Source organism: Lagenorhynchus albirostris, chromosome 1 (assembly GCF_949774975.1).
Source record: "Lagenorhynchus albirostris chromosome 1, mLagAlb1.1, whole genome shotgun sequence".
Lineage (NCBI taxonomy): Eukaryota > Metazoa > Chordata > Mammalia > Artiodactyla > Delphinidae > Lagenorhynchus > Lagenorhynchus albirostris.
This window is the reverse complement of record NC_083095.1, coordinates 115103638-115118011: the sequence shown is the minus strand read 5'-3', so window position 1 is coordinate 115118011 and position 14374 is coordinate 115103638. Positions and strand designations below refer to the sequence as shown.

At 39.8% G+C, this 14374-nt stretch overlaps 1 protein-coding gene across 6 annotated transcripts in view; it reads right to left on the bottom strand.

Moving 5' to 3' along the window:
- TEX9 (testis expressed 9) overlaps positions 1–14374 on the bottom strand; it is a 218461-nt gene that overhangs the window by 28160 nt on the left and 175927 nt on the right. For all 6 annotated transcript variants that reach the window (XM_060150535.1, XM_060150546.1, XM_060150572.1 and 3 more), the window contains one exon: positions 58–192. In XM_060150535.1, the coding sequence (XP_060006518.1) occupies positions 58–192 (135 nt within the window). The remainder of the gene's footprint in view (positions 1–57; positions 193–14374) is intronic.

Below are 14374 nucleotides of genomic sequence, written 5' to 3'. Positions count from 1 at the left end.
CTAAAAGAGAAAGTTACCAAAGGTGATCACTACCCAAATTATTCAGTTTTTCCATACCTTGTTATTTTGCTTTAGTTTACTTAACTCCAGTTTATACTTTTCTGCTTCTTCTAGAGCTCTATTCAAGCGAACTTCCATGGCACTTTGACTAGCGGCAGCTTGTTTTTGTAGTCTTCTTTTATTCTCTAATTCCTGTACAGTAAGAGAGATATGTAGAACATTTATAAACATATCATAAGTTCTTTCTATTATTCTGAAACGTTTTCCATTTCCATATTCCTTGCTTTCTCCTAAACTGTATACACACACACACGGCCAGAGACTGAACACTGAGTGACAGAGGTTTCAGGGAATTCTCACTCTGAACTGGTTTTAGGAAAATATATCCTTAAAGATGTAGTCACAAATTAGGCTTCCAAATTGCTTTTTGTTTGGAATTTTCTGCCTTTTTATTGATCCCAAGAGTCAGTATACATGTCTTCTACATTTACTTTATAAACAACATTTTATAATCATGGTTCTTCTCTTGGGAACCTCCTAAAACACCAATGTAAGACATAAATTCTCTCATAAATACTGTGTTTGCGTAAACCTGATGAAATATATCACTTAAAAAATTTGTTAAATACAGAGCATTCTATTGTACATTAGCAATATAGGAAAATCCCAATTCTGAGCAAAAACAACAGATTCTATGGATATTTTCCATATCTTGGTGTGGGTTTAGACCTGCATTTCTGCAAATATTCTAGAGTTGCTGTTGCAGAGTCTACAGGCCACAAAGGAAGAAACATGAACATACAGGATAAGCTCCAAACTCCATCACAATCTGGTACCATAATCTCATCTCCTCCCACAAATGTTACCTTCAGCTACAAGAGCAGTACTTGCTTGGATCTCTCCCAAACAGCCATGATATTTCCTGCAACTATTCATCCTTCAAGACTCAGGGCTATACACTGGGGTTTTACCTTCTCCCAGAAGCCTTCCCTCACTGTCTTCCTCACTCTCCTCCCAGGTTGAATTAAGTACCCTTTCTTCAGAGCTTCTATAGCACCTTGATATACATATATCATAGAACCTGCTTGTGTGGAACCAAAACTATCCATTTACTTCATTTCCCCCACTATATTGTAAGCTCCTTAAGGATAGAACTACTTTAATTTCTATATTCCCAGCACTTCAGCAGCATATAAAAGGCACTAGTGACATGTTTACTGAACTGAATTTATTTTGTAATATTTAACTTACTCTTCTTTGCATGTCCTACAATGCCTGGTACAGAGCATTATACAAAGCAGACACTCTCAGTAAATATCATGGAATTGAAATGATGCAGTTAACAACGTAGTTGTCTGTTTTCTTCTTTTACAATTTTTTCTCCTGGCTGTATCACTATGTTTTATTTGAACACTGATCTCCCTGGCTCTCAGTAATTAAGGGGAATACAAAACAAAACAAAACACATGCTGCTCTTTATGCAGGTTTCTACACAAATCAAACTGTGCCTGGATACCATCTGCTCTCACCAGCCTTCTTCACAGCTTTGTGGGTGGTAGCTACACTAAGAGCAGCCTGATTTCTCTCACTGTTCACACGGAAAAGGCAGAGACTCTCATTAGCTACCAAGGCACAATTCTTGCTGCCTCGTTTCAGCCTCTTCTCATAAGAATATGGAAATGAATCTTTGCCCTTCTCTTTCCTGCTAGTGGCTCTGTAACCTACTTCATAGAAAAAAGAAAACCTTTCTTTACCACATGATGTTCCCCTACTGCTGAATCGATACTGCCCCACTTCTTGGGAAAAAGTGAAAAAGAAAAAGGATAGTCAGAAGAATAGTAAAGTAGGAAATAAAATTTTCCTATGCGAGAAAATCCATTAAGAAAGGGATAATCTTAACAAAAACTTGAAAACACTTCTGTTTTAATCATACTTAAGTACTTTTTACAAAGTGCAGACAAGATACCAATATTGAGTAGTTTTAGGATGAAAACTCTCTCCTAAAGCAAATCTATTATTACCTCCCAAATTAAGAAGTTTACAGGTTGCTAGAGAAAATTTTTATGAAAAATCTCAAATCTTGAATTTCACATTAGTTTTAAAAGAAAAAGCTGGACAGCTTAAAGAAAATCAAGTCTAAGTTTAAAACTCAAATACTAAGAGATCTAAGAAGAAATAATTTGTGATTCTCCCATAATTTTTAAAGCATTCATAAGGTACTGGGATAGTGCGAGAAAGAGGTATGCATCAGTAACAGTACAAAACAAATATAGCAAATGCTTAAAGAGTAACAAAAACAACCATAATATTTCTGATGAGGAGAAATCAGATGAGGACAAATAAATGATCAGATAAGGTTCTAGAAACAAGTGGCTGAGGTTCAAAAAGCAATAAACTTGGAATCAAAAAACCTGCCAGCTGTGGTAGATTCAGTTTCTACATCTGAAATTGCGAGTAGTAATATTTATGTCTAATAGGTTTTACTTATTCAACACATTTATCGAGCACTTACTACGTTGCCAGGTACTATTCTACATGATGGGCACATGACAATTAACCAAAGTTCTCTAGTAAAGCTTGCACTCTAGAGGAAGAGACAGATGATAAACACATACATACATACACACTCGTATGTAACATCTGACAGTGATAAGGGCTATGAAGAAAAAGAAAGGGAATTCCCTGGCAGTCCAGTGGTTAGGACTCCGTGCTTCCACTGCTGGGCTTGGTTCGATCCCTAGTCAGGGAACTAAGATCCCACAAGCCGTGCAGTGAAGCACCACCAACCCCTCTAAAAAAAAGGAAGAAGGAAAAAAAAGAGGACAGAGCAACAGGGAGGGACATAATTATTTAAAATACAGTGGTTAGGGAAAGGCTTCCAAATGAGGGAATAATTCATGTATAGATCTGGAGGAACAAAGAAGACAAAGACGCTGAGGCTGGAATGCATTTAATATATTCAAAGATCACCTACATGGTCAGTGTGGCTTCAGCTCAGTGACACAGGCAGTGTTATGTCTCGAGATTGCAGAAACACCCAGGTTGACCTTAGGTGGACCTTGTAAACCCTGCCTCATAGTTTGGATTTTATTCTGAATGACATGGGAAGTCTTTGGAGGGTTTTTAGTCGTGTGTGTGTGTGTGTGTGTGTGTGTGTGTGTTATCCTAAGTTTTTTTAAGGATTGCAGTTGAGCCAACATGGGTTTCAACTATGTGGGTCCACTTACACGCAGACATTTTTCAATAGTAAATACTACAGTAATACAGGATCCACAGTTGGTTGAATCTGCGGATGTGGAACCACAGGTACATAGGAACTGGGGATACAGAGGGCCGACTATAAATTATATGGGGATTTTAGATTGTTCAGAGGATCGGCGCCCCTAGACCCCAGTCTGTTCAAGGGTCAACTGTACTCTAGCTACCGTGGTATTGCTACTGAGTGTAGGAAATCTAGGAGGTCATTAGAATAGTATAAGTGAAACACAGAAGCTTGGGCTTGGGTGGGAGTAATGAGTTTTTGAGAAGTAGTTAATTCCATGTATTTTGAAAACAGAATTGGCAGGACTCATTGATGGATTGGATGATGGTGTGAGGAAAGAGAAGATCAAGATGACTCTTGGATTTTGGCCTAAATAAATCAATGTTTTTACTGAGAGGGAGAAAAGGAGAAGGTCTGCAGAGAGCAGGGAAGCAAGAGCTCCCTCTTTAGGACATAGGATGTTTAACATACCAAGTACTGATATCAAGTGGGAAGCAAGATGTTAATAAGAGTCTGGAGCTCAAAGAAAGATCCGAGCAAGAAGTAGAAATGTGAGAGCGATCAACATATAGATGGTACGTAAAGCCATGGAAATGAATGAGTGCATCTCAGAATTGGATGCAGACAGCACAGAGCCAAGGACTGAGCCTTGGACACTCCAACATAGAAAGGTCAGGAAAACAAGGAAGAAAATTACGAGTGTGATGCTCCAGAAGCCAAATCAAGTGTTTCAAGGAGGGAGGAATCAACTATGTCAAATGTTGCTGAGATATAAATTACTATGAGGAATAATAACTGACTAGAACTGGCAATGTGGCTTACTAGTGACCTTGTTAAGAATGGTTTCAGAGGCAGAGTAGAGATAGAAGCCTAACTGTTGTAGTTTCAAGAGAATGGCAAATGAGGAGTAGAAAAATTGAGTAGAGACAACTATTTTAAGAAGCTTTGCTATAAAGGAGAGTAATGATACAGGGCAAGAGGTACATATGAGATCTATGGAGGTTTTAAAATATATATATTGGAGATCCTATGGCATGTCTGTATGCTAATGCAAATAATTTCATAGATAGAGTAAATGTGATTTTTGCAAGAGAATGGAAAACAGGATAATTGTAGGAGCAAAGTCCTTGAGTAAGACAGACTATGGGATCCAGTGCACAGTGAGGTGATCAGCTTTAGACAGAAGAGATAGTAATCCATGGTAATGAGGGGGAAAGAAGAGTAGATGGGTACAAAGGCCAAGAGACTGATGTAAAATTTACTGTTTTCTTAGTAAAATAGGGAGAAGTTTTGAACTGAGAATGGTAATGTTGGAAGAGGTATTGGAAACATGAGGAGAAAAAATAACCTGTTTAATAATCAACTCTGAAAGTGGGAGAGGGGACTACCTTCTCAGAAAGTAGGAGGGGAAAATAGCATTACACTTGATATTTGTAAATAAGTTAAAGTAGGACCAATCCACTTGGTTGTGTATTTTTGTCCAGCCATATAGACAAGCAGTATGGGGGAAATTAGGTTGGGTTTTGCCACGCACTACACTGGCAGGGAAATTAAGAATATATTCAATGGATAATTAAGTTGTGTACCATGGAACCTAAGCTGGAAAAGAAGGAAATAAAGAATATGGGGGAAGGGGTAGAGCTATGTAATAAAATATATAAAAATGAGAATATACAACTCTTATATGTATATGATAGATATACAATATTAAACAAAGATAAGGTACATTCATATAATGATTTTGCAGGATAAATACAGGCAAAAATGAAAAAAGCTTTGTTTACAATATAAGGAAATGAAGAAGGTGAGAAAATGCTTTTGAAGAGTTTTTACTATGAAAGCAGAAAAGAACAAAGCAGCTTTAGGAAATGACACAGAGATCAATTTTATCTGGAGCAAGATAACAAGAGGGCAGACATTTTTTTTAAAAAGGTGAGTTACTGATGTTAATATGAGTGTTAATATGACAAATCCATGGTCAGAGAAACTTGTGGAGTGCACCAATAACTTTAACTTAACCAAAACAAAAGTGAGATTAAGTCTTCCGGCCATGAAGAAATAATAAACACGTAACATAAAAATGCACTGTAAACAACTAGAAAAAATGATTAAGATATGTTTAATAACTGTTTAGAAATACTGGAAAACAGTAGGGTTGTGATTCCTGAGAAAAGGGAAAATCAGAACAAGTCCTACAATCACCCCAGCATTCTTCTGGGAAGCAATATCCACACTGAGGCTACAGGGAAGAGAAAATACAAACAGAGCCCAGAGGTCCACTGAGTTGAGGAAACAGAACACAGCTGGAGGAGACAGGCAGCTGGGAATTTGTGTGAAGGTTCAAGTAAGGAGGAACTACACTAGGAGAGAGCTTCACGAATCTACACAGGAAATCCCTTGAGTCTATTAGGCTACACCTAAATACATGAAAATTCAAGAAGGCCAGATAAAGCACAATTAGGGAGCTGTAAATAGAACAATTCCCATAGCTCACACAGGGCAGGAAGACATCTGAGGTCTAATCACCCAGAATGACAATCCTCAGTGATCATCAGGGACATTCAGTGGAGATCCTGAAAGGTCTCTTTAGGGGAAGACTTAAGGATAGAGCTGAACTATTCCTGAAGGCTGCTCTAGACACACTCTAGCAAAACTTAAAAACAGGTCTCAAAGTGATTAAACTGGCAAATAACTACCTGTCAAAATTCAACACTGTCTTCAAAAAGCACACTAAAGAGAAATGCTCAACAATATAATATTCAGTGTCTAGCATTTGGTAAAAAATCACTAACCAAGTCAAGAAGCAGGAAAATGTAACCGATATCCAGGAGAAAAAGAATCAGTCAATACAAACAAACCCATAAATGAGAAATATAATGGGTACAGTGAACAAAGCTGTCAAAACAGCTATTTTAATTATACATAAGTGATTAAAGCAAAACATTAATATAATGAGAAAATAAGCTGAAGCTATAAAGGAGAATCAAATGGAACTTCTATAGATGTATAATATATCAAAATGAACATCTCTCTGCTTAAGAATAGGGGCATACTAGACACTACAAAGAAAAGATCAGTAACCTACTGAAGACATAGCAATAGAATCTATCCAAATAAAGAACATAAGAAAAAAGGCTGAAAACAGCTCATCAGTAACCTAATATCACTGATATTATCAATGTGAAAATATCAAGTAGTCTAACAGAAGTATAATTGGACTCTCAGGTGGGGGAGGGAGATAGGGAGTACAGGAAAAATATTTGAAGAAATAATGACCAAAATTTTCCAAATTTGATGAAAACAATAAACCCACAGATTCAAAAAGCTCAACAAACTTCAGGCAGAATAAATACACTCCCCACACAAAACTGAGAAAGCACATAATTATGAAATTGCTGAAAACCACTAACAAAGAGAATGTCTTAAAAGCAGAGAAAAAAGACACATTACATACAAAAGTAGAAAGAGAAGAATTATGTGGACTTTTAGTCAGAAACTATACAACACAGAAGACAAAGGGAGGACATCTTTAAACTAACAAAAGAAAACAAAAATAGTCAACTGACAATTCTATACCTAGTGAAAAATACCCTTCAAAAATTAAAGGACTCAAAAACACATGAGTGCATACAAAACTGGTGAAATCTGAATAATGTCTGTGGATTGTACCAATGTCAGTTTCCTGGTTTTAACACTGGACTATAGTTATGTTAGATGTTACCTTTGAGGGAAACTGAAGGATACACAGGACCTCTCTAGAGGTACTATTTTTTTTTTTTTTTTTTTTTTGCGATACGCGGGCCTCTCACTGTTGTGGCCTCTCCCGTTGCGGAGCACAGGCTCCGGACGCGCAGGCTCAGAGGCCATGGCTCACAGGCCTGGCCACTCTGCGGTGTGTGGGATCTTCCCGGACCGGGGCACGAACCCACGTCCCCTGCATCGGCAGGCGGACTCTCAACCACTGCGCCACCAGGGAAGCCCTAGAGGTACTATTTTTGCAACTTCATGTGAATTGATAATCATTTCAAAATAAAAAGGTTTTTTTAAGTAAGGAAAATACTCTTTTTCAGAGAAACAAAAACGGAGAATTAGTGACTAGTAAACTGGTACCACAAAAATTGAAAGGGTAGGTATATCAAGCAGAAGTATGGAAAACAGATCTAAAGAATGAAGAATACAAGAAATGGCAAATATCTTCATCTCTTTAAAATATAACTGTTTAAAGAAAAAAATATTGTGTGATGTATGACCTTTAAAAATAAAGGTATGACCACAAACGAAGCAGATGGAGTATGAGAGTGTTATATTATACATGAAATAGTATAACATGATTTAAAGGTAGACTGTGATATGTTAAATATGTATATAGTAAACCTTAAATCTAAGACTAGATACAGCTAACAGTGGAGGGAAAAAATGGAATACTAAAAAATATTCAATTCAAAGGAGGAAAAAGTAACAAAGTTAACAGTTGGGAAAAACAGAAAACAAATAGGAAGATAGTAGGTTTAAATCCAAACATCAAAAACTGCATTAATGTAAATGGACTGAACATTCCAGTAAGAGACAAAGACTGTCAGAGTGGATAGAGAAGCAAAAACCAATTATATGGGTTCTATAACAAACCCATTTTCAGTACAGAGACAGATTAAAAGTAAAAAGATGATAAAAGAGAGTCAAGATGGTGGAGGAGTAGGAAGACGTGGAGTTCATCTCTCCCCACAGAGGCATCGAGAATACATTTACAAATGGAATGATTCTCACAGAGCACCAGCTGAACACTAGCAGAAGAACTCAGTCACCTAAAAGGACAAGAAAGATCCCCACATAACCAGGTAGGATGAAAGAAAGAAGAGAAAAGGAAGAGGAGAGGAAGTGGGACAGGACCTGCGCCCGAGAGGGGCGGTGCTGAAGGAAAGGAGGGGTTATCACATCCAGGGAAGCCCCCTTACTGGTGAGGAGATCAGATGGGACAGAAGGGGAGCCTTGGGGGCTATCAGAGGAGAGCACAGCAACCGATCTGTGGCAGGCAGGACAGAGTGAGACCTACACAGAGGGTCCATGCCACAGCTCTGCATGCCCTGCCTGAGACATGTGTCCACTGGTGTGGACAGCGGTTGGGTGCTGGAATGTGGGGTTTGAAAAGCAAACTTGGGGAGAGGACTGCTGTTGGCTGCGAGGAGGCAGCCTGAGAGGACAGGAGTGAGGAAATCCACAACTGGGAATGCTTGTGGAAGAAGTGCAGACCTCCACAGAAGCGAAGAGCCACTGTTGAGTGACACACAAGGGGCGGGGCCATTTGCAGCCTCTCTCCCCACGTGCCAGCCCCTGCCTCCCCATGCACTAGGAAGGGCCCCCGCTGGCGCTGGCTCTCTTGAGCCTGCAGCTGCTGGATCCCCTGTGTGCCCTGTCCCCACCAGGGCTCCAGTGACCCCAGCTGCCACCACCTCCATGCCCCTCCTCACCAGGGCGGACTCGTGTACTCCGGGGCAGCCTCGGAAACAGACCCCTGTGGGTGGCCCACATGCAGAGGTGGAGCTGAAACCACAGCTGAGCCCCAGGGGCTGTGCAACTAATGAAGAAAAGCTGAAATCTCTCCTCGCAGCTGGGCAAACCATAAATTGACACCACTGCGACTGACTGTAAACTCAGTGGCTACGGAACATCTAAATGGACGACGAGCGCTCCCGCAGCCAAGACAGGTCTACCTTTAGCTGCTGTAGACTATGCAGGCACATACTCATGGGGGTCGGGCCAGGCCAGAGTCTGAGTTGCCCCCAGAGCACCCACCGAGGGTCCAGATCCATGATTACTGCAAACCTGGGACCTGACTTCAGTGGATCTACACTGGTGGTCTGGTGGAAACAACGTCTGAGAGACACCACGCCAACTGCCGGCATACCCACAGTTAAGGTGGAGCTGAGAGCAGCGCCAACAGCAGTGTAATGTGACAGCTTGAACAACAGGTGAAAGGTGACATAACAGAGCACACCACAGGTGAACAGCTCCAGAGGAGGAATACTCAGTGGCTTCCCTCCCAATGTGAGTGCTCCAATCCCTCCAACCTCACACCACAGACCAGAAACACAGCTAAGAAACAGATCTGGGGTCTCTAATCCAACAACTTTGGAGCAGACCCCACTTCTGACACGGCAGTGACAACCACAGAGCAAAGGGCAGGCTCTGCTCAATATCCAGTGCAGGTTCTGGTCACCAAAACATCAGTCACACCTCCTATAAAGGGGACAATGGCCAACATACAGTGAGGAAAGAGGTGGCAGACATCCATACTAAAAACAGCCCTCACACCAAAAAATATTAAAAAACGCAGGCTACACAGGGATGTCCCCACATAAAATGGCCCTACAAGATAGTCTGAGGGTCTGGCATTTGGCAGAAGAACTGCCCAGAGCATTTAGGCTTCAACGCCAGCAGTGCTTGAGTGCAGGAGCTCCACAGGGCTGGAGAAAAAAGAGATTCCACTCTTGGAGGGTGCACACAAGATCTCGTGTGCGCTGGGACCCAGCATAAAGCAGTATCTCCAAAGGAACATGGCTACACCTAGCTAGGGGTCTTTGAGGGTCTCCTGGAGGAGCAAAGGTCAACTATAGCTCACTGTGAGGGCAAGGACACTGACAGCAGAAGCCGCAGGGATACTGATCAGAGTGAGCTCTCCTGAAGGTCCATGTTTTGGCACCATGACCCAGCCCTACCCCACAACCTGCAGGCTCCAGTGCTGGGAAGCCTCAGGCCAAACAACCATCAGGATAGGAACACAGCCCCACCCATCAGAAGAAAGGCTGCCTAAAGTCATACTGAGCTCACAGCCACCTCAAAACACACCCCTTGACACGGCCCTGCACACCAGAGAGAAAAGACCCATCCAGCTCCACCCATCAAACGGCAGGCACCAGTCCCTCCCACCAGGAAGCTTGCAGGAGCCCCTGGGCCAACCTCACCCACCAGGGGACAGACACCAAAAGCAAGCAGAACTATGATCCTGCAGCCTGTGGAAAGGAGACCCCATACATAAAAAGTTAGAAAATGAAATGACAGAGAAATATGTTGCAAACAAAGGAACAAGATAAAAACCCACAAGAACAACTAAATGAAGAGGAGACAGGCAATCTACCTGAAAAAGAATTCAGAGTAATGATAGTAAGGATGATCCAAAATCTCGGAAAAAGAATGGAGGCACAGATCAAAAATATACAAGAAATGCTTAACAAAGAGCTAGAAGAGTTAAACAACAAACAGAGATGAACAATACAATAACTGAAATAAAAAATACACTAGAAGGAATCACAGGAGAATAATTGAGGAAGAAGAATGAATAAGTGACCTGGAAGACAGAATGGTGGAAATCACTGCCATAGAACAAAGAAAAAAGAATGAAAAGAAATGAGGACAGTATCAGAGACCTCTGGGACAATATTAAATGCACCAATATTTGCATTATAGGATTCCAGAAGAAGAGAAAGAAAAAGGGTCTGAGAAAATATCTGAAGATATTATAGCTGAAACTTCCCTAACATGAGAATGTAAACAATCATTCAGCTCCAGGAAGTGCAGATAATCACATACAAGATGAACCCAAGGAGGAACATGCTGAGACACATATGAATCAAACTGACAAAAATTAAAGACAAAGAAAAAATATTGAAAGTAACAAGAGAAAAGCAACATTTAACATACAAGAGAATCCCCATAAGATAACAACTGATTTTTCAGCAGAAACTGTGCAGGTCTGAAGGGAGTGGCACGATATACTTAAAGCAATGAAAGGGAAAAACCTACAACCAAGAATACACTACCCAGCAAGGTTCTCATTCAGATTCGACAGAGAAATCAAAAGCTTTACAGACAAGCAAAAGCTAAGAGAATTCAGCACCACCAAACCAGCTTTACAATAAATGCTAAAGGAACTTCTCTAGGGGGGAAAGAGACCAGCAACTTAAAACAACCTTATACATATATAGACTGCTATATCAAAACCTCATGGGAATAGCAAACCCAAAACTACAATAGATGCACACACAAAAAAGGAACAGAAATGTAAACACAACACTAAAGATGGTCATCAAACCACAAGAGAAAAGAACAAAAGAGGAAGGGAAGAAAAAATGACCTACGAAAACAAACCCACAGGGTTTCCCTGGTGGCACAGTGGCTGAGAGTCTGCCTGCCGATGCAGGGGACATGGGTTCGTGCCCCGGTCCGGGAAGATCCCACATGCCGCGGAGCAGCTAGGCCTGTGAGCCATGGCCGATGAACCTGCATGTCTGGAGCCTGTGCTCTGCAACGGGAGAGGCCACAACAGTGAGAGGCCCGCGTACTGCAAAAAAAACACAAAAAAACAAAAAAACCCCACAACAATTAAGAAACTGGCAATAGGAACATACATATCGATAATTACCTTAAATGTAAATGGATTAAATGCTCCAACCAAAAGACACAGACTAGCTGAATACATACAAAAACAAGACCCGTAAACATGCTATCTATAAGAGACCCACTTCAACTCTAGGGAAACATACAGACTGAAAGTAAGGGGATGGAAAAAAGATATTCCAAGCAAATGGAAATCAAAAGAAAGCTGAAGTAGCAATACTCATATGAGACAAAATAGACTTTAAATTAAAGACTGTTACAAGAGACAAGGAAGGACACTACATAATGACCAAAGGATCAATCCAGGAAGAAAATATAACAATTGTAAATATCTATGCATTCAACATACGAGCACATCGATATACAAGGCAAATGCTAACAGCCTTAGAAGTGGAAATCGACAGTAACACATTCACAGTGGGGGACTTTAACACACCAGTTATACAAGTGGACAGATCATCCAGACAGAAAATTAATAAGGAAAACACAAGCCTTAAGTGACACATTAGACCAGATAGATTTAATTGATATTTATAGGTCATTCCATCCAAAAGCAGCAGAATACACTTCTTCTCAAGTACACATGGAACATTATCCAGGATAGAGCACATCATGGGCCACAAATCAAGCCACGGTAAATTTAAGAAAACTGAAATCATATCAAGCATCTTTTCTGACCACAATGCTTTGAGATTAGAAATCAATTAGAGGAAAAAAACTGTAAAAAACACAAACACATGGATGCTAAACAATACGTTACTAAACAACCAATTGATCACTGAAAAAATCAAAAAGGAAATAAAAAATATCTAGAGGCAATGACAACGAAAACACAACAACCCAAAACCTATGGGACACAGCAAAAGCAGTTCTAAGAGGGAAGTTTATCACAATACAATCCTACCTCAGGAAACAAGAAAAATCTCAAATAAACCAACTAAAGCAACTAGAGAAAGAAGAACAAACAAAACCTAAAGTTAGTAAAAGGAAAATCAGAAAGATCAGAGCAGAAATCAATGAAACAGAAAGGAAAAAAAACAATAGCAAAGATCAATGAAACTAAAAGCTGGTTCTTTGAAAAGATAAACCAAATTGATAAACCTTTAGCCAGATTCATTAAGAAAAAAGGGAGAGGACCCAAATCAAAAAAAGTAGAATAAAAAAGAAGTTACAACGGACATGACAGAAATACAAACTATCACAAAAGACTACTACAAGCAACTATACGCCAATAAAATGGACAACCTAGAAGAAATGGACAAATTCTGAGAAGGTACAACCTTCCAAGAACAACCTTCCAAGACTGAACCTGGAAGAAATAGAAAACATAAACAAATCAATCTCAAGTACTGAAATTGAAACTGTGATTAAAAATCTTCCAACAAACAAAAGTCCAGGACCAGATGGCTTCACAGGCAAACTCTATCAAACATTTAAAGAAGAGTTAACACCAATCCTTCTGAAACTCTCCCAAAAAATGGCAGAGGAAGAAACATTCTCAAGCTCATTCTATGAGGCCACCATCACCCTGATACCAAAACCAGACAAGGATGTCACAAAGAAAGAAAACTATAGGCCAATATCACTGATGAACATAGATGCAAAAATCCTCAACAAAATACTAGCAAACAGAATCCAGAAGCACATTAAAAGGATTATGCACCATGATCAAGTGGGGTTTATTCCAGGGATGTAAGGATTCGTCAACATATGTAAATCAATCAATGAGGTATACCACGTTAACAAACTGAAGAATAAAAACAATATGATCATCTCAATAGATGCAGAGAAAGCTTTTGACAAAATTCAACACACATTTATGATGAAAAAATCTCTAGAAAGTGGGCACAGAGGGAACCTACCTCAACATAATAAAGGCCATATATGACAAATCCACGCAAACATCAGTCTTAACAGTGAAAATCTGGAAGCATTTCCTCTAAGATCAGGAACAAGAAAAGGATGTCCACTCTCACCACTTTTATTCAACAAGATCAGGAACAAGACAAGGATGTCCACTTTCAACCACTTTTATTCCAATTTTGGAAGTCCTAGCCACAGCAATCAGAGAAGAAGAAGAAACAAAAGGAATTCAAATTGGAAAAGAAGAAGTAAAACTGTCAGTTTGCAGATGACATGTTACTATACATAGAAAATCCTAAAGATACTACCAGAAAACTACTAGAGCTCATCAATGAATTCGGTAAAGTTGCAGGATACAAAATTAATACACAGAAATCTCTGGCACTCCTATACACTAACAATGAAGGATCAGAAAGAGAAATTAAAGAAAAATATCCCATTTACCATGGCATCCAAAAGAATAAAATACCTAGGAATAAACCTACCTAAGCAGGCAAAAGACCTGTACTCAGAAAACTATAAGATACTGATGAAAGAAATCAAAGATAGCACAAACAGATGGAGAGATATACCATGTTCTTGGATTGGAAGAATCAACATTGTCATTGATTCTTTACAGAGCATTTTTTACAGAATTAGAACAAATAATTTTACAATTTGTATGGAAACACAAAAGACACCGAACGCCAAAGCAATGTTGAAAAAGGAAAACAGGGCTGTAGGAAACAGGCTCCCTCACTTGAGACTATATTACAAAGCCACACTAATCAAAACAGTATGGTACTAGCACAAAAACAGGAATATAGATCAAGGGACAATTGTTGCGTTCCTGGGAACACCCCATGGAGAGGGTTAGCC